The 27,661-nt window shown below is 42.0% G+C and overlaps 4 protein-coding genes and 1 pseudogene across 13 annotated transcripts in view; 1 reads left to right on the top strand and 4 right to left on the bottom strand.

Moving 5' to 3' along the window:
* LOC310738056 (uncharacterized protein) overlaps positions 1–27,661 on the top strand; it is a 491,148-nt gene that overhangs the window by 307,058 nt on the left and 156,429 nt on the right. The window lies entirely within an intron of this gene.
* Positions 4,722–5,099, bottom strand: LOC310738241 (histone H2B pseudogene; annotated as a pseudogene). Its single transcript has one exon. The product of its transcript is annotated as a histone H2B pseudogene (transcript).
* Positions 5,538–5,951, bottom strand: LOC310738255 (histone H4; the record flags this gene model as incomplete). The annotated part of the gene is made up of 1 exon (XM_083563240.1): positions 5,538–5,951. One exon carries the CDS (start codon positions 5,949–5,951, stop codon positions 5,640–5,642), a length of 312 nt encoding a protein of 103 aa, XP_083419366.1. The 3' UTR covers positions 5,538–5,639.
* Positions 12,155–12,665, bottom strand: LOC310738176 (histone H3.2). Its single transcript, XM_083563176.1, has one exon. The coding sequence runs from the start codon at positions 12,608–12,610 to the stop codon at positions 12,200–12,202; it is 411 nt and encodes a 136-aa protein (XP_083419302.1). The 5' UTR covers positions 12,611–12,665; the 3' UTR covers positions 12,155–12,199.
* LOC310737551 (uncharacterized protein) lies at positions 12,750–14,188 on the bottom strand (the record flags this gene model as incomplete). Its single annotated transcript, XM_083561898.1, has 2 exons — positions 13,545–14,188; positions 12,750–13,072 (listed from the first exon to the last, which is right to left on the bottom strand). The coding sequence occupies exons 1-2, from the start codon at positions 14,155–14,157 to the stop codon at positions 12,750–12,752; spliced, it is 936 nt and encodes a 311-aa protein (XP_083418024.1). The 5' UTR covers positions 14,158–14,188.

Raw genomic sequence — 27,661 nt, 5'->3', positions numbered from 1 at the left:
ATTCAGGCTGCGCTAACCCTAATTCGAACAGTGCTTTCAGTGATTTTTGTAGTAGTAAAATGCTACCATCTAGTGGTGATATGAGACATTGCAACTTGTCGTGCGGTACTTTTGATATGTTTGCTCTGTTTCCACACGTACGATTTTAACTTGTCGGATCTGTGTTTCATGGCAGATTTTATTAGTAAAAACAAATGTTTAATGTTTATTTTTTGGTGGATTTGCTTTTTAAATATCTGACTAAAGAAAGGACATAGTGAATACATTTTTAAATACAGTTTAAATTTCGCCTTTTTTATATTTAATAAAAATGGACGGGTTTTAAGTGAATCATGACGCCATGGCCCAATTTCAAATTATGTTGTTCCACTGAAGCGCTCATGTATATTAGGTTGTGCTGCTAGGGCGCTAATGGGAAACACTGTTGTGCTGCCATTGCACTAGTTCAAAAGATGTTGTGCAAATATGGCTCTAATTTAAATTATTATTGTGCTGCTATGGCCCTGGTGTGAAACACTGTTCTGCAACTATAGCTCTAATGCTAATTACAGTGCTGTTATGACTATAATTCAGATTATGTTGCACTGCTATATAGCCCTGATGTGAAACACCGTTAGCATTAGAGCTATAGGAGCAGAACAGTGTATCCCACCAGGGCCCTAGTAGCACAAAATTATTTGAATTGGAGTCATAGTAGCACAACAGTTAGCAGAACAATGGTGTGCTACTATGACTCCAATTCAAATAATGCTGTGCTGCTATGGTTCTAATGCTAATTATGTAGTGCTGCTATGACTATAATCCAAATGATCTTGGCCAACTATGGCTCTAAGTCAAATGATGCTCTGCTACCATGGCTCTAATTCAAATCATGTTGTGCTGTTATGGCCCTAGTGGGAAACACTGTTCCGCTACTGTAGCTCTAATAAGAATTATGCAGTACTGATATGGCTCTAATTCAAAGTACGTTGTGCTACTATGGCTCTCATTCAAATTATGGTGTGCTGCTAGGGACCCCAGCCCTGATGTGGCTACAGGGCACTGGTGTGAAACACTATACTGCTACTATAGCTCTAATGCTAACTGTGTTTTACATCAGGGCCCTAACAGCACAACATACCTTGAGTTAGAGTCATAGTAGCACAACATTGATCTGCTACTATAGCTCTAATGCTAACCATGTTGTGCTACTATGACTCTAATACAAATTATGTTGTGCTGCTAGGGCCGTGATGTGAAACACTCTACTGCTACTATAGCTCTAATGCTAATTATGTAGTGCTGCTATAACTATAATTCAAATTATGTTGGCCAACTATGACTCTAATTCAAATTACGTTGTGCTACCATGGCTCTAATTTGAAATATGTTGTGCCTCTAGGGCCCTGATGTAAAACACTGTGCTGCTACTATAGCCCTAATGCTAATTATGTAATGCCCATATGAATCCAATACAAATCATGTGGGCCAACTATGGCTCTAAGTTAATATATGTTGTGCCTCTAGGGCCCTGATGTGAAACACTGTACTGCTACAATAGCTCTAATGCTAATTATGTAGTGCTGCTATGACTCTAAGTCAATTTATGTTGTGCTACTAGGGCCCTGATGTGAAACACTGTACTGCTACAATAGCTCTAATGCTAACTGTGTTTCACATCAGGGCCCTAACAGCACAACATACCTTAAGTTAGAGTCATAGTAGCACAACATTGTTCTGCTACTATAGCTCTAATGCTAACAATGCTGTGCTACTATGGCTCTAATTTAAAATATGTTTTGCCACTAAGGCCCTGATGTAAAACATTGTGCTGCTACTATAGCTCTAATGCTAATTATGTTGTGCCTCTATGACTCTAATCCAAATGATCTTGGCCAACTATGGCTCTGAGTCAAATGATGCTCAGCTACTAAGGCTCTAATTCAAATCATGGTGTGCTACTATGGCCCTGTTGTGAAACACTGTACTGCTACTATAGCTCCAATGCACTCTATATATATATATATATATATATATATATATATATATATATATATATATATATATATATGCAGTGCTGCCATGACTCTAATTCAAATCATGTTGCACAACTATCACTCTCATTCAAATTATGGTGTGCTGCGAGGGACCCTAGCCCTGATGTGGCTACAGGGCTACAGGCCCCTCTTGTGAAACATCAGGGACCTAGCAGCACAACATAACTTGATTTAGAGTCATAGTTAGCATTAGAGCTATAGTAGCAGAACAATGTTGTGCTACTATGACTCTAACTCGAGTTATGTTGTGCTACTAGGGCCCTGATGTGAAACACTGTCCTGCTACTATAGCTCTAATGCTAACTGTGCTTCACATTAGGGCCCTAGCAGCACAACATAGTTAGCATTAGAGCTATAGTAGCAGAACAACCCTAATTCGAACAGTGCTAACCCTAACTCCATGTCACTCAGGCTGCGCTAACCTTAATTCGAACAGTGCCAACCCTAACCCTAACCCCATATCATTCAGGCTGCGCTAACCCTAATTCGAACAGTGCTAACTCTAACCCTAATTCCATGTCACTCAGGCTGCTTTAACCCTAATTCGAACAGCGCTAACCCTGTTCCATTCAGGCCGCTCTAACCCTCAATTGAAAAGTGGTAATCCTAACCCTACCTTTGTGCTGCACTAAGCCAAACTCAAATGAAGTTGTGCTGCTATGGCCTTAATGTGAAACACTGTTGTACTACTACAGCTCTAAAGCTAACTATGTAGTCTTACTATGACTCCAATTCAAAAGATGTTGTGCCACTATGGCAGTAATATAAATTATGTTGTGCGGCCATGGCCCAAATTCAAATTATGTTGTTTTACTATAGCCCTAATTCAGATTCTGTTGTGCTACTATGCCTCTGAATAGAAGTATGTTGTGCTGCTATGGCCCTGATCTGGATCAATGTTCTTCAACTATAGCTCTAATGATAATTCTGTTGCGCTACTTTGATTCTAATTCAGATTATTTTGGCCAACTATGGCTCTAGGTCAAATGACTATGGCTGTAGTTCCAATTTAAAATATGTTGTGCTGCTAGGGCCTTGATGTCAAACACTGTTGTGCTACAGTAGCTCTAATGCTAATTATGTAGTGCTGATGTGACTAATTAAAATTATGTTAGCCAACTATGACTCTAATTCAAATTATGTTGTGCTACTATGGCTCTAATTCAAATGATGGCATGCTGCTATGGCCCTAGTGGGAAACACTGTTCCGCTACTGTGGCCCAAATTAAATTCATGCTGTGCTGTCCTGGCCCTGATGTAAAACACTGATGTGCCACTGTAGCTCTAATGCTAATTATGTAACGCCGATATGACTCCAATACTAATCATGTGGGCCAACTATGGCTCTAAGTTAATATATGTTGTGTCTCTAGGGCCCTGATGTGAAACACTGTACTGCTACTATAGCTCTAATGCTAATTATGTTGTGCTGCTATGACTATAATTCAAATTATGTCGGCCAACTATAACTCCAATTCAAATTATGTTGGCAAACTATGACTCTAATTTAAATCATGTTGTGCTACTATGGCTCTAATACAAATTATATTGTGCCTCTAGGGCCCTGATTTGAAACACAGTTCTGCTACTGTAGCTCTAATGCTACCCATGTTGTGCTGCTAGGGCCCTGACGTGAAGCACAGTTAGCATTAGAGCTACACTAGCAGCACAGTGTTTCAAATCAGGGCCCTAGAGGCACAACATATATTAAATTAGAGCCATAGTAGCACAACATAGTTCTGCAACTATAGCTCTAATGCTAATTACACAGTGCTGCCATGACTATAATTCAGATTATGTTGCCCAACTATCACTCTAATTCAAATTACGTTGTGCTTCTATGGCTCTAAATCAAAGTATGTTGTGCTGCTAGGGCCCTGATGTAAAACACAGTTGTGACGCCATGGCCCAATTTCAATTTATGTTGTTCCACTGAAGCGCTCATGTATATTAGGTAGTGCTGCTAGGGCGCTAATGGGAAACACTGTTGTGCTGCCATTGCACTAGTTCAAAAGATGTTGTGCAAATATGGTTCTAATTTAAATTATTATTGTGCTGCTATGGCCCTGGTGTGAAACACTGTTCTGCAACTATAGCTCTAATGCTAATTACAGTGCTGTTATGACTATAATTCAGATTATGTTGCACTGCTATATAGCCCTGATGTGAAACACCGTTAGCATTAGAGCTATAGGAGCAGAACAGTGTATCCCACCAGGGCCCTAGTAGCACAACATTATTTGAATTGGAGTCATAGTAGCACAACAGTTAGCAGAACAATGGTGTGCTACTATGACTCCAATTCAAATAATGCTGTGCTGCTATGGTTCTAATTCAAATTATGTTGTGCTGCTAGGGCCCTGATGGGAAACACGGTTGTGTGACTATGGCCCTAATTCAAAAGATGATGTGCAAATATAGCTCAAAATTAAATTATGTTGTGCTATTCTGCAAATATAGCTCTAATGCTAATTATGCAATGCTGCCATGACTATAATTTAAATGATGCTGTACTACTGTATCTCTAATGCTAAGGTTTGTTTACTTACCTCGTTATACAAAAGGTCATAGTTAGCGGGCGGGGAGAATTGCTGCCCCCGTAAAGAAGACCGCTCTTTGTATGAAAAAATGGGTGGCTCTTAAAAGAGCCATTGGTTTTTATCTTAAAGACGGCGATAACACGCTTTACTTTGAGCTTGTGTACTTGGTGACGGCCTTTGTGCCCTCGGACACGGCATGCTTTGCAAGTTCACCGGGAAGCAACAGGCGCACGGCGGTCTGGATTTCCCTGGAAGTGATGGTGGACCGCTTGTTGTAGTGAGCGAGACGAGAAGACTCACCGGCGATGCGCTCGAAAATGTCGTTTACGAAGGAATTCATGATGCCCATAGCCTTAGAAGAGATGCCGGTATCAGGGTGCACCTGCTTCAGAACCTTGTACACGTAGATAGCGTAGCTCTCCTTCCTTGACTTTCTGCGCTTCTTGCCTCCTTTGCCGGCCGTCTTCGTGACAGCCTTCTTGGAGCCCTTCTTGGGCGCGGTCTTTGCTGGATCAGTAGGCATAATTCTGCTTATCGAGGAAACTGCGAGAGAATGAAAAAGGGCCGCCTCGCCGCCTCTCTATTTACAGACCTGCATTGTAATTACGTACAAGGGAAAGGAGTCGTATTATTGGTCACAAATCCAAACCTCATCATACAAGTCTCCGCCCTCGTCCCATCCTCTCTCGTTCCCTCTCCCCCGCCCCTGAGCTACTCTTTGTTTCCCTGCCCGCCGTTTTGTGCGCGCACACGCACAGACAAATATGAAGTATATATATATATATATATATAGAGAGAGAGAGAGAGAGAGAGACTTTGAGACAAAACTGTAGTGCTTGTGCAACGTTTTACCTTATTAGAATATATCTATAATTATTCCAAATTCCATTAGTCACATACACTTGAGAAAATAGTTATTTCCTCCCCTTCTCCGCCACACACACACACACACACACACACACACACACACACACACACAGTAAAAGAAACAATAGCTCATTTTGTAATATTTGGGTGGCTCTTAAAAGAGCCGTTGTGTTCACGTTATTTGGTAGGTAAGCGTTTAACCGCCGAAGCCGTAAAGAGTGCGTCCCTGGCGTTTCAGGGCATACACCACATCCATAGCGGTGACGGTCTTTCTCTTCGCATGCTCGGTGTATGTGACTGCATCGCGGATGACGTTCTCCAAGAACACCTTCAGTACACCACGAGTCTCTTCGTAGATCAGACCGGATATACGTTTAACACCACCACGGCGAGCCAGACGGCGGATAGCCGGCTTAGTGATACCCTGGATATTATCGCGCAGAACCTTACGATGGCGTTTAGCGCCTCCTTTACCGAGTCCCTTGCCACCCTTTCCTCTTCCAGACATGGTGCTGCTCTCACAAAGTCAAGCTGCTCAATAAAGAAGCCCCGCGCAATGCCCGCCTATTTATTCTCTCTCCACAGGACCTAGTTGAGAACAGGCGAGGGGGCGGCCCTAAAACTAACGATCACACAAAACAATGTCTTCAAAGCGAAACGCCACAGCCGTTAACATGCTAGAGTCTTGTACTTCCTCAGGCTTTTTGTCCACACAAACATAGTGATATAGAAATAGTAATAGTCATGTAGTGGAACTGATTTAATTTGGTTTTTGCTCACAGCATGGTACACTCAATGCAGTTCAACACACAAATATTTGAATTGAGAATTATAATTAGAAAAACTGTTTTGACTCAGTTGCAATTTTTATTCCAGTAGAAGTATAAATCAAATTGCAGTTCTTGTTGCATTAAGTAGGCTTATATCATCATGAGGAATGCAAAATATTGCACACACTATGCTTTCAGTTACTTACACACTGTGCCACTACTGACCAGAAAGGTGTAAATCTGATGGGGGACAAAATATTGTGCTACTGTACATATGCAATTAAAAGGTTTTCGCATAACCCAACTTATCTGGGGTCAGAGCGCAGGGTCAGCCATGGTACGGCACCCCTGGAGCTGATAGGGCTAAGTGCCTTGCTCAAGGGCTCAACAGTGGTAGCTTGGCAGTGCTGGGGCTTGAACCGCTGACCTTGTGATCAGTAACCCAGAGCCTTAACCACTGGACTACCACTGCCCTGCTTACACCACTACCAGTAGTAGTAGTAGTAGCGTTAATCTTGTACTATACTTTTCAACACACAAGAAATATAGCATGACTATTGTAGGAATGGCCCATGATTATTATTAATTTTAACAAGCATTATTCTCATTTCTATTAATGTGGTACTATTTGCATTAGCAGTAGTAGCAATAGTAGTAGTCGTATTAGTAGTAGAAGTAGTAGTAGTAGTAGTAGTAGTAGTAGTCAGTTATCCATACATCTCTCACATAGGTCAGGAGATTATGGTAATATTTGCATCAAGCATCAGAATGAGTGAGCATTGTGTGTACCTACATGGGCTGTAGAACATTGAGTAAATATATGTATATTATTTATCCAATTCAATAGGACGAAGTTTCAGAGACAGATGATGCTTCAGATACACAGTCACTTCTACAGCACAAATATTTTGATGGCACCTTAAAAAAGGGAGAAATGTTCCTTTATTGAGAAAACATATATGCAGATGCAAATACGAGTGCAGGAACAGGAACTCACAAATCATTGGTGAACATCATTCCACCACAGCAGGAGCTGACAAGCTGAGCAAACCCAGTGCGCAATCTGCACTAGTGTCCAGAAGTATATGGACAGGGCCACACACTTTGTTCTGGAGTGTGTGCATCTTTTACCTATGCTGCAAAATATGCAGTAAGGTCTCTATGTATTTGGACAGTGTCACGCTGACTTGTACAGACTGTCAATCAAACTATTATTCTAGAACTTAGCGCATCACGACACATTTTTCTTGGTAACTGCTCCACTGTCACAAAGAGTGTGTATGCTCACTGAGTGCTCACCTGAATAGGAAATGCAGTGTATGCTATATATCTCTGTTTATATTTCCTAATAACGTACCATGTAGTGTAGACAGGCATCATTGATAAAGTGAACAATTCCATTGACTTGACTTGACTTGACTACGGTAATCAACAAAAGGTAGAGAGGAATGTGCACTTTCTAGATTTGGTCACACAATAGCAGTCAAGACCGATGCAGAACTACACACCATGCTGCCTTAAGCAATCATTATTATTATTTATGGTATTCATCAAACCCTATTCTTAACTCATTCCTCAACTTACTAAGAATAATTATTAGGATCATGGTTGTTAGTAGAAGTAGTAGTAGTAGTAGTAGTAGTAGATGTAGTAGAAGAATTAGGTCTGAGATGAGATCAGAACAAACAAACTAACAACATACACGAATAACACTTTAAAAAAAAAAAATTAGACCATAAACACTTCATACTAGTGTTTAAGAGTATACAGGGATATTCCTAATAAAGGCAGAGTTCGGTGGACGTTGTAGAGCTTGACTGCCATCGTGTGGCAATGTTTACATGTTGCAGAAAAATGTAGATTAAAGAAATTGATGCTCACATCATTTTGTGTGATTATTGTGTATGGAACAGCCATTTACTCTAAGGTTTCGCATTGGTCCCCTGGTGGTCTAGTGGTTAAGATGCAGCGCTCCCACCGCTGCGACCCGGGTTCGATTCCCGGTCAGGGAACCATCCCCAGCCACTCTTAGTGCCGGTCCCAAGCCCGGATAAATTGGGGAGGGTTGCGTTAGGAAGGGCATCCAGCGTAAAACATGTGCCAAATCAAACGTGCGGAGGATCCGCTGTGGCGACCCCTAACGGGAGAAGCCGAAAAGAAAGTTTTTATTGTGTATGGAACAGCCATTTACTCTAAGGTTTCGCATTAAAAGTTTGAGATGAGATCAGAAAAAACAAACAAACAACATTCACAAATTAAACCTTAAAAAATTAGTCCAAAAACATTTCATACTAGTGTTTAAGGGTATACAGGGTTTCTTCCTAAAGTGAACTGTGAGTCCCTTTTTGTCTCGCTTCGTGTTTATCTAATAGGCCAGTAGAACACGTCATATATATATATCAAATTGCACTAGTGCCCATAACTATAGTCACAAGTTCCTAGATCATTTGGATATTTGTGTGTGTGCGTGTGTTTGTTTGTTTGTTTGTTTTTATTTCTTGCTCTTCCCAAATCTCTTCTTTTGTCCAATGTTGCACAATATCCTGGAAAGTGTCGGTATATTTGGACTGTGTTACAATTTGAAGAGAGAAACAGAGTGAGAGAGTCAATAATGTCACATTAGATTAACATATGTCTCCCACTCTCTCTCTCTCTCTCTCTCTCTCTCTCTCTCTCTCTAATTTCAGCAAGTTGTTTGTTGAATTTAGCTGAGCTTATACTACAGTTAGCCCTGTCAACAGCTTGGCATCAGCACACATCTCTGTAACTGGACCCTGGACTTGCTAGTAATTCGCACCAACAGAGATGTTGTGGAGTGTGAATTCAGCCTCAAGTTACTTCAAGTCCTTATCTTCGAGGATCTCACCTGGTCACTGAACTCTTCTCTCTACTTCGCACACCCATGACTTCAGTACCACTCATATTACATCACTTCAATACCAGAAACTTTTTAAATGCGTTTCTTGCACATCCTTTCTGAACTGCTGCTATATTGCTCCTTTGCAGAACACTTTTTCTTTTTCTTTACATTTTTGCTACTCTTCAATTTTGTTCAATTTGTCTTGTCACAACAGGTTCACTGGCGGAGCTATTATGTGTTTTATGGATTGTCCTGCTCTGACTTGTGTTGTCTTGCACTGTCTTGTGTTGTCTTTGCACTGTTTGCACCAGGTTGCACACATGCACTTTATGTGGCAAGGACACTTAGCAGCCCTGTGTGTTCTATTTCTGGAATTGTTGTTTAATGTAGCATCAGGGCTGGGATGCGAAGGGTCCGTTGTCTCATTTCACTGTGTACTGCGTCAGCTATATATGGTTGAAATGACAATAAAAGCTTCTTGACCTGACCTCTTGACTTGTCTCAACAACGCCTGTGATTGCTGAGGACACTTTAAAAGTCCTGTCTGTGCTACAGGATACTGGAGAACTTCTACAGCTGTACCATTTCTGTGTGGTACAGCAACTGCACTGCTCCAGGCCCTATAAAATAAAATGGAAAATGAAAATCTCCCAATGAATCATTGGCACTCAGCTCCCCATCTTGGAGAACATTCACAAGAAACACTGTCTGGAAAGGTCAAGTCAAGTCAAGTCAAGTTTATTTGTATAGCGCTTTTCACAACAGACATTGTCTCAAAGCAGCTTTACAGAAAACAACAGTGAAGGTGAATGGTGTGCGTTTGTCCCTGATGAGCAAGCCGTGGCGACAGTGGCAAGGAAAAACTCCCTTAGATGATATGAGGAAGAAACCTTGAGAGGAACCAGACTCAAAGGGGAACCCATCCTCATATGGGTGACATCAAGAGTTTGATCATAAATCTTTCAACAATACAGAACAATTTGTGATCATCATAGATCCAGCATCAGCTTCTCCATGCCAGGGCCTTTAAACACTCGGCCTGTACTTCTCCATGATCATCCATAGGTCCATAATCTTCACGAGGTGGGACGTGACTGGAGCTGGCCAAACCTCAGGATGCCTCGGAATGGGGAGAGAGAGAGAAGCAGTGGAGAGGAATTAGCGTAGCTGCTGTTCATGATATTAACAGCACAAATTGATAATGTGCATGTGATCATGTATTCTGGAGCACAAGGTTATGAAGTGATGTGTGTGATGTGTGTGATGTGTAGGCTTTGCTAAAAAGATATGTTTTTAATCTACACTTAAACTGGGAGAGTGTGTCTGAACCCCGAACACTGTCAGGAAGACTATTCCAGAGTTTAGGAGCTAAATGTGAAAATGCTCTACCGCCTTTAGTGGACTTTGCTATTCTAGGAACTACTAGAAGCCCAGAGTTTTGAGATCTCAGGGAGCGTGGCGGATTGTAGCGTGTTAAAAGACTGAAGAGATACATGGGAGCCAAACCATTTAGTGCTTTATAAGTGAGAAGCAGTAGTTTGTAGTCTATTCGAAACTTAACAGGAAGCCAATGTAGGGACGATAAGATTGGGGTTATATGATCGTATTTTCTTGACCTAGTAAGAACTCTTGCTGCTGCATTCTGAACTAACTGAAGCTTGTTTATTAATGACGCAGGACATCCACCTAGTAATGCATTACCGTAGTCTATTCTGGAGGTCATAAACGCATGGACGAGCTTCTCTGCATCGGATATAGACAACATGTTTCTTAACTTAGAAATATTTCTAAGGTGAAAGAAGGCTGTTTTTGTAACTTGATTGATGTGATTTTTAAAAGATAAGTTGCTGTCTAAAATAACTCCCAGGTCTTTTACCGTTGAACTAGTAGTTACAGAACAAAGTGCGCAGCAGTTGTCTGTGCAGAGCTCACAAGATCATCAAGGACCCTTCACATCCCAGTCACAAACTGTTTAACCTCCATCCATCAAGATCGAGATACAGAAACATACGCACCAGAACCAGCAGGATCAGGGACAGCTTTATTTCCATCCACCATCACCACACTGAACTCTACACTACACCGTTAGATCACTGTATAAGCACTGTATATGTAAATGTTACATATTGTTTTTTGTATACTCCGCATTCTCTACACATATTGTGCCTCACTTCCATCTGCACTACTATTATATTTATGTGTATCTGTATATACCTTACTGTACATCCTGCCACATTCATGTATATACAGATATATATTTCTATCTATCTAACGAACCTCTGAGCAGATGCTAAATGCATTCTCTTAGCTCTGTACATGTATCTTGCACAATGACAATAAAGTCAACAATAAATCTAATCTAAAATATAATATAAAATTACACTAGTGTCCATGAGTACTTGGAGAGGGCCACTATTCATTCATTTCATTGTGTTGCTGTTGGTATTGCACATTTTCCCACACAAATACATATACACATATACATGTGTGTGTGTGTGTGTGTGTGTGTGTGTGTGTGTGTGTGTGTGTGTGTGTGTGTGTGTGTGTGTGTGTGTGTGTGGAAATATATGCACATATATGGTTTGGACATATATGCACGACAATGAAAGAGAACATACATACAGTGCTTTAGATTCATGTTATGTCAAATTGTTCCTAACGCATAAAAACCATGTTTAAATGGTCAGAATCGTAGTCAGCATACTAAAGTTATATGTGAGAGAATTAATACTATGATGAATGCAATTTATTGTTTTGTTTGTTTTTTTGTCTCCCTTAGAATACAAACGATAACACGAGAATGGGAGGTGACACTTTGGCCACAAGATGGCAGTCACGCTCCGTGCAGAACAGCAAGCGACCTTCTTTTTGCATTTATTATTATTATTAATATTATTACTGTCGCCAAGTATTAAAATAATCTATAATAAAATACACAAAATGCTCAGCGACAGAGCCACAAAATCAGAGGTTTGCCGAAGCACTCCATTCTAATAACTAGTTTATATATATATATATATATAAAATCATTTGTTTAAAACAACCACGGTATAGACTTGCTCGCTTTACTGAGACAATGAGGTGGCTCTTAAAAGAGCCTTTGTGTATACTGGACAGAGTTATTGTTTAAGCGCGCTCTCCGCGAATACGGCGGGCCAGCTGAATGTCCTTGGGCATGATGGTCACTCTCTTGGCGTGGATGGCGCACAGGTTGGTGTCCTCGAACAGGCCGACCAAGTATGCCTCGCTCGCCTCCTGCAAAGCCATTACAGCGGAGCTCTGGAAACGCAAGTCAGTCTTGAAGTCTTGAGCAATTTCTCTCACCAGGCGCTGGAAGGGCAGCTTGCGGATGAGCAGCTCAGTAGACTTCTGATAGCGACGGATCTCTCTCAAAGCCACGGTGCCGGGCCTGTAACGGTGAGGCTTCTTCACGCCGCCGGTAGCCGGAGCGCTCTTGCGAGCAGCCTTGGTGGCGAGCTGCTTCCTGGGCGCCTTGCCACCAGTGGATTTACGGGCAGTCTGCTTAGTTCTTGCCATAGCGTTGAGCTGTGCACTTCGCGGAAGAAAAACAGAATAAAAAGCGCTAGCAAACGCTGGCTTTTTAAGCCTGAACGACGCCTCGCGTTCATTGGGCGTCTCGAAACCTCTCGTCTTGCATTGGATCGATCGCTATACGTCACTCGACGATTATTGGCTTAGACCTAGTCAGCGCCACAGTTTGAACCAGTTTGTGTCGGGGAATGATACGAGTCTTCTTGTTATCACGGGCAGCGTTACCAGCCAACTCCAGAATCTCAGCGGTCAGATACTCCAGCACAGCCGCCAGGTAAACGGGAGCGCCGGCACCGACGCGCTCAGCGTAGTTGCCTTTACGCAGAAGCCTGTGCACACGGCCTACAGGAAACTGCAGTCCTGCCCTGGATGAGCGAGTCTTGGCCTTGGCCCTGGCTTTGCCACCGGTTTTGCCTCTTCCACTCATTTTGCTGTAGATCAGATTTGCTCAAGGAACAAGTCGATAATAGTGAACGCTTCGCGCTGAAAACTCAGTGATATAGGCAACACAGCCACTCTCTCATTGGCTTAGAACACCATGTGATCAACATCCAATCACAAATTCACAAATGGTGACACTCATTCAGCCTTAGCCTAACAACCCCCCCCACACACACACACCTCCCCTCCCTAATAGTCTCTGTGTGTGTGTGACAGGATTGAGCGCGCGCTCATGGGAGACACAGGTATCAGGAAACAACATTCATGTGAAATGTGTACAACGACACATATATCATATAATCATAAGCATCTCTATAACTACTACATAGTTTGCGTATTCATATGTCATAAATCCCTATCTTGTATTCGCTTTCACTTTCATCATGGGAGGATTCAAAATGTTGCTCTTTGGGGGAAAATATAGGTGGCTCTTAAAAGAGCCGTTTAGTTAAGGTAGAGATGAAATAAATAAACAAACATGTTGACTTCTTCTTGGGCGCTGTCTTTTTCGCCTTTGCAGCCTTGGGCTTCGCCGCTTTGGGCTTCACGGTCTTTGCTTTCTTGGGGCTCTTGGCTGCTTTTTTAGGAGTCGCCGGCTTTTTCGCTTTCTTCGGGCTCTTGGTGGCTTTTTTAGCAGCCGCTGCGGGTTTCTTTGCCTTCTTCGGGGACTTCTTGGCGGCGGCAACAGGTTTCTTGGCCGCCACCTTCTTGGGCTTCTTCGCTTTAACAGCGACGGGCTTCTTCGCCTTAGTTGCGGTCTTCTTTGCGGGCTTCGTGGCTTCGGTCTGCTTCTTGTTTAGCTTGAAAGAGCCAGACGCGCCGGTCCCTTTGGTCTGTAGAAGAGTTCCCTTCAACACGAGACCCTTGACAGCGAGCTTGACGCGGGAGTTGTTCTTCTCCACGTCGTATCCGCCGGCGGACAAGGCTTTCTTCAGGGCGGCGAGCGACACACCGCTCCTCTCCTTGGACGAGGAAACCGCTTTGACGATGAGCTCGCCGACGCTGGGGCCGGCTTTCTTGGCCCTCGACGCTGCTTTCTTTTTCGGCGCTTTAGCCGGCGCGGCGGCGGGCGCGGGAGCAACTTCTGCCATCTCTCTAGTATCTGTAGTATCTCAGTGCGAGTCAGACTCTGTATACGCTGTGTAACACACAGAAACCTCCCGCCCCTCTGCTGGTGGGCCGGTCTTAAAACCGAGCATGAGAACGTTGTAGACTCAACCGGGCAGCCGCCGCTTCCGCGACACGCTCGCGAGTGTGTTTTCTCGCAGCGTTTCTCGTCGTAAATAAGACGCCGAAGACAAGATCCCGCGCTATTATGCACACATTTCGCGCGTACGGGCTTGCAAGTGTTCCGCGAGGCCCGTCATGGCCGAATAGAGAGCAGTGGTCGCTCTCGTTTAGCACGGAAGTGCACCGCGCGCCTGGCGCTCGAGCAGGCGCTAGGCGCATTTTGTGCAGAGTGCAGTGTAAAAAGGGTTGAGTTACATCCATGTCGGCGGAACAGCGTGTGTTTCACGTGAACGGCGAGCCTTGTCAATGTGTCTGACGCATTGGCAGTGTGTGAATGCTGTGCGTAGTATTGGGAACGCTGGCTCTTGTGGGCTGTGTGAAGCACGTGTTAGTGTATGGAGCAGGTGTGCAAACTCCCCGTGTGCCTCCCGCAGCCGGACTCCCTATGTCTTTGTCATCGTCTGGTCTTCGCCACTAGGCCTGGCGCGCCTCGTGAATGGCCCCGTGCTCTAGTAGTCCCAGGCCGACAGGTGTGCCTCGTTGCCCGCTTAACCCTAATTCCAATCAGGTCAGGCTGTGCTAACCCTAATTCGAACAGTGCCAACCCTAACACTAACTTCATGTCATTCAGGCTGCGCCAACCCTAACCCTAACTCTATGTCATTCAGGCTGTGCTAAGCCTCATTCGAACAGTGCCAACCCTAACCCTAACTCCATGTCATTCAGGCTGCGCTAACCCTAATTAGAACAGTGCCAACCCTAATCCTAACTCCATGTCATTCAGTCTGCGCTAACCCTAATTCGAACAGTGCCAACCCTAACCCTAACTCCATGTCACTCAGGCTGCGCTAATCCTAATTCGAACAGTGCTAACCCTAACTCAATGTCACTCAGGCTGTGCTAACCCTAATTCAAACAATGCCAACCCTAACCCTAACCCTAACTCCATGTCATTCAGGCTGAGCTAACCCTAATTCGAACAGTGCCAACCCTAACCCTAACTCCATGTCTTTCAGGCTGCGCTAACCCTAATTAGAACAGTGCCAACCCTAACCCTAACTCCATGTCATTCAGGCTGCGCTAACCCTAATTCGAACAGTGCCAACCCTAACCCTAACTCCATGTCACTCAGGCTGCGCTAATCCTAATTCGAACAGTGCTAACCCTAACTCCATGTCACTCAAGGCTGCGCTAACCCTAATTAGAACAGTGCCAACCCTAACCCTAACTCCATGTCACTCAGGCTGTGCTAACCCTAATTCGAACAATGCCAACCCTAACCCTAACTCCATGTCATTCAGCCTGCGCTAACCCTAATTCGAACAGTGCCAACCCTAACCCTAATTCCATGTCACTTAGGCTGCTTTAACCCTAATTCGAACAGCACTAACCCTAACCCTGTTCCATTCAGGCCGCTCTAACCCTCAATTGAAAAGTGGTAACCCTAACGCTGAATACCTTTGTGCTGCACTAAGCCAAACTCAAATTAAGTTGTTCTGCTATGGCCTTAATGTGAAACACTGTTGTACTACTACAGCTCTAAAGCTAACTATGTAGTCTTACTATGACTCTAATTCAAAAGATGTTGTGCCACTATGGCAGTAATATAAATTATGTCGTGCGGCCATGGCCCAAATTCAAATTATGTTGTTTTACTACAGCCCTAATTCAGATTCTGTTGTGCTACTATGCCTCTGAATAGAAGTATGTTGTGCTGCTATGGCCCTGATGTGGATCAATGTTCTTCAACTATAGCTAATAGCTAATATCTAATGATAATTCTGTTGCGCTACTTTGATTCTAATTCAAATTATTTTGGCCAACTATGGCTCTAGGTCAAATGATGGCGTGCTACTGTAGTTCCAATTTAAAATATGTTGTGCTGCTAAGGCCTTGATGTCAAACACTGTTGTGCTACAGTAGATCTAATGCTAATTATGTAGTGCTGATGTGACTCTAATTAAAATTATGTTAGCCAACTATGACTCTAATTCAAATTATGTTGTGCTACTATGGCTCTAATTCAAATTATGGCGTGCTGCTATGTGCCTCTAGGGCCCTAATATGAAACACTGTACTGCTACTATAGCTCTAATGCTAACTGTGATTCACATCACGGACCTACCAGCACAACATAGGTAGCATTATAGCCATAGTAGCAGAACAATGTTGTGCTACTATGACTTTAATTCAAATTCGGTTGTGCTGCTAGGGCCCTGATGTGAAACACTGTGCTGCCACTACAGCTCTAGTGCTAATTATGTTGTGCTACTATGACTCTAATCCAAATGATGCTCTGCTACTATGGCTCTAATTCAAATCATGTTGTGCTGTTATGGCCCTAGTGGGAAACACTGTTCCGCTACTGTGGCCCAAATTCAATTCATGCTGTGCTGTCCTGGCCCTGATGTTAAACACTGATGTGCCACTGTAGCTCTAATGCTAACTATGTAATGCTGATATGACTCCAATACAAATCATGTGGGCCAACTATGGGTTGGCCCTAGTAGCACAACACAATTTGAATTAAAGTCATAGTAGCACAACATTGTTCTACTACTGTAGCTCTAATGCTAACTATGTTGTGCTACTATGGCTCTAATACAAATTATGTTATGCTGCTAGGGCCCTGATGTTAAACACTGTACTGCTACTATAGCTCTAATGCTAATTATGTAGTGCTGCTATAACTATAATTCAACTTATGTTGGCCAACTATGACTCTAATTCAAATTACGTTGTGCTACCATGGCTCTAATTTGAAATATGTTGTGCCTCTAGGACCCCGAAGTAAAACAATGTGGGCTAATTATATAACGCCGATATGACTCCAATACTAATCATGTGGGCCAACTATGGCTCTAAGTTAATATATGTTGTGCCTCTACGGCCCTGATGTGAAACACTGTGCTGCTACTATAGCTCTTAAGCTAATTATGTAGTGCTGCTATGACTCTGTCAATTTAAGTGGGCCAACTATGGGTCTAATTAAAATTAAAGATGTGAAACACTGTGCTGCTACTGTAGCTCTAATGCTAACTGTGTTTCACGTCAGAGCCCTAGCAGCACAACATAATTTGAATCAGAGCCATAGTAGCAAAACATAGGTAGCATTAGAGCTACAGTAGCAGAACAATGTTGTGCTACTATGACTTTAATTTAAATTGTGTTGTGCTGCTAGGGCCCTGATGTGGAACACTGAGCTGCTACTACAGCTCTAGTGCTAATTATGTCGTGCTACTATGACTTTAATCCAAATGATCTTGGCCAACTGTGCTGTTATGGCCCTAGTGGGAAACACTGTTCCGCTACTGTGGCCCAAATTCAATTTATGTTGTGCTGTTATGGCCCTAGTGGGAAACACTGTTCCGCCAATGTAGCTCTAATAAGAATTATGTAGTACTGATATGGCTCTAATTCAAAGTATGTTGTGCTACTATGGCTCTCATTCAAATTATGGTGTGCTGCTAGGGACCCCAGCCCTGATGTGGCTACAGGGCCCTGGTGTGAAACACTATACTGCTACTATAGCTCTAATGCTAACTGTGTTTTACATCAGGGCCCTAGCAGCACAACATAACTTGAGTTAGAGTCATAGTAGCACAACATTGGTTTGCTACTATAGCTCTAACGCTAACTATGTTGTGCTACTATTGCTCTAATTAAAATTATGTTGTGCTGCTAGGGCCCTGATGTGAAACACTGTGCTGCTACTGTAGCTCTAATGCTAACTGTGTTTCACGTCAGGGCCCTATCAGCACAACATAGGTAGCATTAGAGCTACAGTAGTAGAACAATGTTGTGCTACCAAGACTTTAATTCAAATTGTGTTGTGCTGCTAGGGCCCTGATGTGGAACACTGTGCTGCTACTACAGCTCTAGTGCTAATTATGATGTGCTACTCTGACTCTAATCCAAATGATCTTGGCCAACGATGGCGCTAAGTCAAATGATGCTCTGCTACCATGGCTCTAATTCAAATCATGTTGTGCTGTTATGGCCCTAGTGGGAAACACTGTTCCGCCAATGTAGCTCTAATGAGAATTATGTAGTACTGATATGGCTCTAATTCAAAGTACGTTGTGCTACTATGGCTCTCATTCAAATTATGGTGTGCTGCTAGGGACCCCAGCCCTGATGTGGCTACAGGGCACTGGTGTAAAACACTGTACTGCTACTATAGCTCTAATGCTAACTATGTTGTGCTACTATGGCTCTAATACAAATTATGTTGTGCTGCTAGGGCCCTGATGTTAAACACTGTACTGCTACTATAGCTCTAATGCTAATTATGTAGTGCTGCTATAACTATAATTCAACTTATGTTGGCCAACTATGACTCTAATTCAAATTACGTTGTGCTATCATGGCTCTAATTTGAAATATGTTGTGCCTCTAGGGCCCTGATGTAAAACACTGTGCTGCTACTATAGCCCTAATGCTAATTATGTAATGCCGATATGACTCCAATACAAATCATGTGGGCCAACTATGGCTCTAAGTTAATATATGTTGTGCCTCTAGGGCCCTGATGTGAAACACTGTGCTGCTACTATAGCTCTAATGCTAATTGTGTAGTGCTGCTATGACTCTAAGTCAATTTATGTTGGCCAACTATGGCTCTAATTTCAATTTTGTTTTGCTGCTATGGCCCTAGTGGGAAACACTGTTCCGCTACTGTGGCCCAATTTCAAATAATGTTGTGCTGTTCTGGCCCTGATGTAAAACACTGTTGTGCTACTGTAGCTCTAATGCTAAATATGTAGTGCTGATATGACTCTAATTCAATGTACAGTGTGCTACTATGCCTCTCTTTCAAATTATGGTGTGCTGCGAGGGACCCTAGCCCTGATGTGGCTACGGGGCTACAGGGCCCTGGTGTGAAACATCAGGGGCCTAGCAGCACAACATAACTTGAGTTAGAGTCATAGTTAGCATTAGAGCTATAGTAGCAGAACAATGTTGTGCTACTATGACTCAAACTCGAGTTATGTTGTGCTACTAGGGCCCTGATGTGAAACACTGTACTGCAAATATAGCTCTAATGCTAACTGTGTTTCACATCAGGGCCCTAGCAGCACAACATAATTTGTATTATAGCCATAGTAGCACAACATAGTTAGCATTAGCGCTATAGTAGCAGAACAACCCTAATTCGAACAGTGCTAACCCTAACTCCATGTCACTCAGGCTGTGCTAACCCTAATTCGAACAGTGCCAACCCTAACCCTAACCCTAACTCCAGATCATTCAGGCTGTGCTAACCCTAATTCGAACAGTGCCAACCCTAACCCTAACTCCATGTCACTCAGGCTGCGCTAACCCTAATTTGAACAGTGCCAACCCCAACCCCAACTCCATGTCACTCAGGCTGCGCTAACCCTAATTCGAACAGTGCCAACCATAACCCTAACTCCATGTCACTCAGGCTGCGCTAACCCTAATTTAAACAGTGCCAACCCTAACCCTAACTTCATGTCACTCAGGCTGCGCTAACCCTAATTTGAACAGTGCCACCCCTAACTCCAGGTCACTCAGGCTGCGCTAACCCTAATTCGAATAGTGCCAACCCTAACCATAACCCTAACTCCATGTCACTCAGGCTGCGCTAACCCTAATTCAAAGAGTGCAACCCCAACCCTAACTCCATGTCATTCAGGCTGCACTAACCCTAATTCGAACAGTGCCAACCCTAACCCTAACCCAAATTCCATGTCATTCAGGCTGCGCTAACCCTATTTCGAACAGTGCCAACCCTAACCCTAATTCCATGTCACTCAGGCTGCTTTAACCCTAATTCGAACAGCACTAACCCTAACCCTGTTCCATTCAGGCCGCTCTAACCCTCAATTGAAAAGTGGTAATCCTAACCCTAACGCTGAATACCTTTGTGCTGCACTAAGCCAAACTCAAATGAAGTTGTGCTGCTATGGCCTTAATGTGAAACACTGTTGTACTACTACAGCTCTAAAGCTAACTATGTAGTCTTACTATGACTCCAATTCAAAAGATGTTGTGCCACTATGGCAGTAATATAAATTATGTCGTGCGGCCATGGCCCAAATTCAAATTATGTTGTTTTACTATAGCCCTAATTCAGATTCTGTTGTGCTACTATGCCTCTGAATGGAAGTATGTTGTGCTGCTATGGCCCTGATCTGGATCAATGTTCTTTAACTATAGCTCTAATGCTAATTCAGTTGCGCTACTTTGATTCTAATTCAGATTATTTTGGCCAACTATGGCTCTAGGTCAAATGATGGTGTGCTACTGTAGTTCCAATTTAAAATATGTTGTGCTGCTAGGGCCTTGATGTCAAACACTGTTGTGCTACAGTAGCTCTAATGCTAATTATGTAGTGCTGATGTGACTCTAATTAAAATTGTTAGCCAACTATGACTCTAATTCAAATTATGTTGTGCTACTATGGCTCTAATTCAAATAATGGCAGCTGCTATGGCCCTAGTGGGAAACACTGTTCCGCTACTGTGGCCCAAAATCAATTCATGCTGTGCTGTCCTGGCCCTGATGTTAAACACTGATGTGCCACTGTAGCTCTAATGCTAATTATGTAACGCCGATATGACTCCAATACTAATCATGTGGGCCAACTATGGCTCTAAGTTAATATATGTTGTGCCTCTACGGCCCTGATGTGAAACACTGTGCTGCTACTATAGCTCTTAAGCTAATGATGTAGTGCTGCTATGACTCTGTCAATTTAAGTGGGCCAACTATGGGTCTAATTAAAATTATGTTGTGCTGCTAGGGCCCTGATGTGAAACACTGTGCTGCTACTGTAGCTCTAATGCTAACTGTGTTTCACGTCAGAGCCCTAGCAGCACAAGATAATTTGAATCAGAGCCATATTAGAAAATCATAGGTAGCATTAGAGCTACAGTAGCAGAACAATGTTGTGCTACTATGACTTTAATTCAAATTGTGTTGTGCTGCTAGGGCCCTGATGTGGAACACTGAGCTGCTACTACAGCTCTAGTGCTAATTATGTCGTGCTACTATGACTTTAATCCAAATGATCTTGGCCAACTGTGCTGTTATGGCCCTAGTGGGAAACACTGTTCCGCTACTGTGGCCCAAATTCAATTTATGTTGTGCTGTTATGGCCCTAGTGGGAAACACTGTTCCGCCAATGTAGCTCTAATGAGAATTATGTAGTACTGATATGGCTCTAATTCAAAGTACTTTGTGCTACTATGGCTCTCATTCAAATTATGGTGTGCTGCTAGGGACCCCAGCCCTGATGTGGCTACAGGGCCCTGGTGTGAAACACTATACTGCTACTATAGCTCTAATGCTAACTGTGTTTTACATCAGGGCCCTAGCAGCACAACATAACTTGAGTTAAAGTCATAGTAGCACAACATTGGTTTGCTTCTATAGCTCTAACGCTAACTATGTTGTGCTACTATTGCTCTAATTAAAATTATGTTGTGCTGCTAGGGCCCTGATGTGAAACACTGTGCTGCTACTGTAGCTCTAATGCTAACTGTGTTTCACGTCAGGGCCCTATCAGCACAACATAGGTAGCATTAGAGCTACAGTAGTAGAACAATGTTGTGCTACTATGACTTTAATTCAAATTGTGTTGTGCTACTAGGGCCCTGATGTGGAACACTGTGCTGCTACTACAGCTCTAGTGCTAATTATGATGTGCTACTCTGACTCTAATCCAAATGATCTTGGCCAACTATGGCCCTAAGTCAAATGATGCTGTGCTACCATGGCTCTAATTCAAATCATGTTGTGCTGTTATGGCCCTAGTGGGAAACACTGTTCCGCTACTGTAGCTCTAATGAGAATTATGTAGTACTGATATGGCTCTAATTCAAAGTACGTTGTGCTACTATGGCTCTCATTCAAATTATGGTGTGCTGCTAGGGACCCCAGCCCTGATGTGGCTACAGGGCACTGGTGTAAAACACTATACTGCTACTATAGCTCTAATGCTAACTGTGTTTCACATCAGGGCCCTAACAGCACAACATACCTTGAGTTAGAGTCATAGTAGCATGTTCTATGAACATTGTTCTACTACTATAGCTCTAATGCTAACTATGTTGTGCTACTATGGCTCTAATACAAATTATGTTGTGCTGCTAGGGCCCTGAAGTTAAACACTGTACTGCTACTATAGCTCTAATGCTAATTATGTAGTGCTGCTCTAACTATAATTCAACTTATGTTGGCCAACTATGACTCTAATTCAAATTACGTTGTGCTACCATGGCTCTAATTTGAAATATGTTGTGCCTCTAGGGCCCTGATGTAAAACACTGTGCTGCTACTATAGCTCTAATGCTAATTATGTAATGCCGATATGACTCCAATACAAATCATGTGGGCCAACTATGGCTCTAAGTTAATATATGTTGTGCCTCTAGGGCCCTGATGTGAAACACTGTGCTGCTACTATAGCTCTAATGCTAATTGTGTAGTGCTGCTATGACTCTAAGTCAATTTATGTGGGCCAACTATGGCTCTGAGTCAAATTATGTTGGCCAACTATGGCTCTAATTTCAATTTTGTTTTGCTGCTATGGCCCTAGTGGGAAACACTGTTCCGCTACTGTGGCCCAATTTCAAATAATGTTGTGCTGTCCTGGCCCTGATGTAAAACACTGTTGTGCTACTGTAGCTCTAATGCTAATTATGTAGTGCTGATATGACTCTAATTAAAAGTACAGTGTGCTACTATGCCTCTCATTTAAATTATGGTGTGCTGCGAGGGACCCTAGCCCTGATGTGGCTACAGGGCTACAGGGCCCTGGTGTGAAACATCAGGGACCTAGCAGCACAACATAACTTGAGTTAGAGTCATAGTTAGCATTAGAGCTATAGTAGCAGAACAATGTTGTGCTACTATGACTCAAACTCGAGTTATGTTGTGCTACTAGGGCCCTGATGTGAAACACTGTACTGCAAATATAGCTCTAATGCTAACTGTGTTTCACATCAGGGCCCTAGCAGCACAACATAATTTGTATTATAGCCATAGTAGCACAACATAGTTAGCATTAGAGCTATAGTAGCAGAACAACCCTAATTCGAACAGTGCTAACCCTAACTCCATGTCACTCAGGCTGTGCTAACCCTAATTCGAACAGTGCCAACCCTAACCCTAACCCTAACTCCAGATCATTCAGGCTGTGCTAACCCTAATTCGAACAGTGCCAACCCTAACCCTAACTCCATGTCACTCAGGCTGCGCTTACCCTAATTCGAACAGTGCCAACCCTAACCCTAACTCCATGTCACTCAGGCTGCGCTAACCCTAATTTGAACAGTGCCAACCCTAACCCTAACTCCATGTCACTCAGGCTGCGCTAACCCTAATTTGAACAGTGCCACCCCTAACTCCAGGTCACTCAGGCTGCGCTAACCCTAATTCGAATAGTGCCAACCCTAACCATAACCCTAACTCCATGTCACTCAGGCTGCGCTAACCCTAATTCGAAGAGTGCAACCCCAACCCTAACTCCATGTCATTCAGGCTGCACTAACCCTAATTCGAACAGTGCCAACCCTAACCCTAACCCAAATTCCATGTCATTCAGGCTGCGCTAACCCTAATTCGAACAGTGCCAACCCTAACCCTGTTCCATTCAGGCCGCTCTAACCCTCAATTGAAAAGTGGTAATCCTAACCCTACCTTTGTGCTGCACTAAGCCAAACTCAAATTAAGTTGTGCTGCTATGGCCTTAATGTGAAACACTGTTGTACTACTACAGCTCTAAAGCTAACTATGTAGTCTTACTATGACTCTAATTCAAAAGATGTTGTGCCACTATGGCAGTAATATAAATTATGTCGTGCGGCCATGGCCCAAATTCAAATTATGTTGTTTTACTATAGCCCTAATTCAGATTCTGTTGTGCTACTATGCCTCTGAATGGAAGTATGTTGTGCTGCTATGGCCCTGATGTGGATCAATGTTCTTCACCTATAGCTCTAATGCTAATTCTGTTGCGCTACTATAATTCTAATTCTAATTATTTTGGCCAACTATGGCTCTAGGTCAAATGATGGCGTGCTACTGTAGTTCCAATTTAAAATATGTTGTGCTGCTAGGGCCTTGATGTCAAACACTGTTGTGCTACAGTAGCTCTAATGCTAATTATGTAGTGCTGATGTGACTCTAATTAAAATGATGTTAGCCAACTATGGCTCTAATTCAAATTATGTTGTGCTACTATGGCTCTAATTCAAATTATGGCGTGCTGCCATGGCCCTAGTGGGAAACACTGTTCCGCTACTGTGGCTCAAATTCAATTCATGCTGTGCTGTCCTGGCCCTGATGTAAAACACTGATGTGCCACTGTAGCTCTAATGCTAATTATGTAACGCAGATATGACTCCAATACTAATCATGTGGGCCAACTATGGCTCTAAGTTAATATATGTTGTGCCTCTAGGGCCCTAATATGAAACACTGTACTGCTACTATAGCTTTAATGCTAACTGTGATTTACATCAGGGACCTACCAGCACAACATGATTCGAATTAGAGCCATAGTAGCAGAACATAGGTAGCATGATAGATAGATAGATAGATAGATAGATAGATAGATAGATAGATAGATAGATAGATAGATAGATAGATAGATAGATAGATAGATAGATAGATAGATACAAACAACTTTATTGTCATTGCATAGTACAGGTACACAGCAACGAAATGCAGTTTGGCATCTACCAGAAGTGCAAAATGTAGCAGTCGTGCAAAAGTGCAGATAAACATCTAGCATATTTACAGTGCAGATAACTATCTAGCATATTTACAGCAAGTGGTATATATGAAAGTATATACAGTGAATAAATATAAAGGCTATTTGAGTGCAGAGATGTGTGGACATTCAGAAGTACAGTGAATAAATATAGAGGTGTACAGTAATTAAGAAAATGTGCAGAAATGAAAGGTTACAGATCACAAGATTATGGCATTAAGGAGTAGCAAGCTGAATAAACAGTCTACTATATATAAAAAAATATATATATATTATATATATATATATATATATATATATATATATATATATATATATATATATATATATATATATATATATATATATATATATACACACACATACATTGTATACACAAATGAATGTTAAATGTTGGGCAGAATGTACAGTATTGATAAAGATTAATTAAGCAAATAATAAAATGAATGAAATTGTTGTTACTTTTATATATTCTTTATTTTATTATATATTTTAAAATTTTATAATAGCTATCCTTTTTTTATATATATATGTAGAATATTGTTAGATACAAAATACATTACTAAAACTTTCTTTCGGCTTCTCCCATTAGGGGGCGCCACAGCGGATCATCCGCATGTTTGATTTGGCACATGTTTTTACACTGGATGTCCTTCCTAACACAACCCTCCCCATTTATCCGGGCTTGGGACCGGCACTAAGGCTTGTGCAACCCTAATGGCCTAAAGACCACCAGGGAACCTACAAGATACATTACAAGATTTATTATTATTATTATTATTATTATTATTATTATAAAGATGATTATATTGATAATAACAGACTCTTGTACAATTTAAGTGTAATTTTAATCAGTCTTTTACTTCATTATTTATTTTTCTCAAAACTTTTTACTTTTACTCATTATTTTTTTTCCCCATAAATATCTGTACTTTCTACTTCTTACATTTTCAAAAACAGACTCGTTACTTTAATTTTATTCCATCTGGTGAAAAGTGTTGAACACATGAAGAAAGGCAGGTGAAAAAAGGCATGGAAGCCGAGACACCAGCTGAAATCAATCAGTAATTAGAAAGCAGTCCTGCCCCGTGTCAGTGAAAATCAATATCAGCTGCTTCAGTCCCAACTAATGGCCTGTATAAAGATGTCTCATTACCAAGGTGTCACACAAGAAACATCTCATGATGGGTAAAAGTGAAGAGCTCTCTCAAGACCTTCACAACCTTATTGTTGCAAAACATACTATTAGCATTGGTTACAGAAGGATTTCTAAACTTCTGAATGTTCCAGCGAGAACTGTTAGGATCATAATCCAGAAGTAGAAAGAACATCATCTCACCATAAAGCAGCCATGACCAGGTGCTCCTCACAAGATTTCAGACAGAGGAGCAAAAAGAATATCAAAAGAGTTGTCCAAGAGCCAAGGACCACTTGTGGAGAGCTTCAGAAAGACCTGGAATTAGCAGCTACAACTGTTTAAAAGAAAAGCGCCTGCTGCCAAAGAAGGGAGACCTGACGCAGCTGAAGAACTGGCGCCCAGTGTCACTACTGTACTGTACTGTACTGTATAGGTATGTTGTTCTCTATTTCCAATATGAAGTATGTAAAAGTAGGAACTCTTAATCTAAATGCTGCTAGAGCTGGTCAGAAAAGAATGGTGTTGTTTGAGTTTATAAAGCTGAAACGGATTGATGTCATGTTTATTCAGGAATCACACAGGGATCATAAAACTGAAGTGGATCGGATGTTCTCTACTAGTGGAGGAGTAGCAATACTCTTTTCAAAACACTTTCTACCAACCTCTTACAAAATGGAAGAAATAGTTAAAGGGCACATTTTAAAAGTACAAGCAAAATTCGAAAACACAGAAATGAATTTTTGTTATGTTTACGCACCTACGAAGGGGCAGAAAAAAATCCTCTTTCTAAACAAAATCAGCTCCACTTTAAAAAACATCAATTCAGAAGGTTTTTTGTTTCTAGGTGGGGATTTTAATTGCACTGAAGATGATAAACTGGATAGGAATCACATAGAACCACATATTAGCTCTCAAAAAACACCTGTACAGCTGATCAGAACTTCTTATTTGTGTGACATTTGGAGGAACATGAATACTAAGACCAGGCAGTAAACATGGCCCACAGCAGGGATAATGTTTTATCTATGGCGAGACTCGATAGATTCTATGTATTCAGTTTTCATGCAAATCGTTTTAAAGACTGTAAAATCGTCCCGCAATGGAAAAACTTGAAAACTACAACCCCAAATCAGAAAAAGTTGGGACAGTATGGAAAACGCAAATAAAAAAAGAAAGTAGTGATTTCTAAATTTACTTTGACTTGTATTTCATTGCAGACAATATGAACACAAAATATTTCATGTTTTGTTTGGTCAACTTCCTGTCATGTCTAAATATACATCATTTCCTGTCATTCAGACCTGCAACACATTCCAAAAAAAGTTCATGGAAATCCAGGAAGAGAGAAAAAAAGGAAAGGAAAATGGTGCACTTATGGTTCTACCACACAGATGAAGAACAGAAAATGATCCAGGTTCAGAAGAAACAAGGGGCTCACCAGTCTCCACCAATATTGAGCTCCTAGCTGATGGTAGAAACGATT

This window comes from Silurus aristotelis, assembly GCF_946808225.1.
Source record: "Silurus aristotelis genome assembly, chromosome: 15".
Taxonomy (NCBI): Eukaryota; Metazoa; Chordata; class Actinopteri; order Siluriformes; family Siluridae; genus Silurus; species Silurus aristotelis.
The sequence above is the reverse complement of the archived record's forward strand: the minus strand, read 5'-3'. Positions and strand labels throughout refer to the sequence as shown.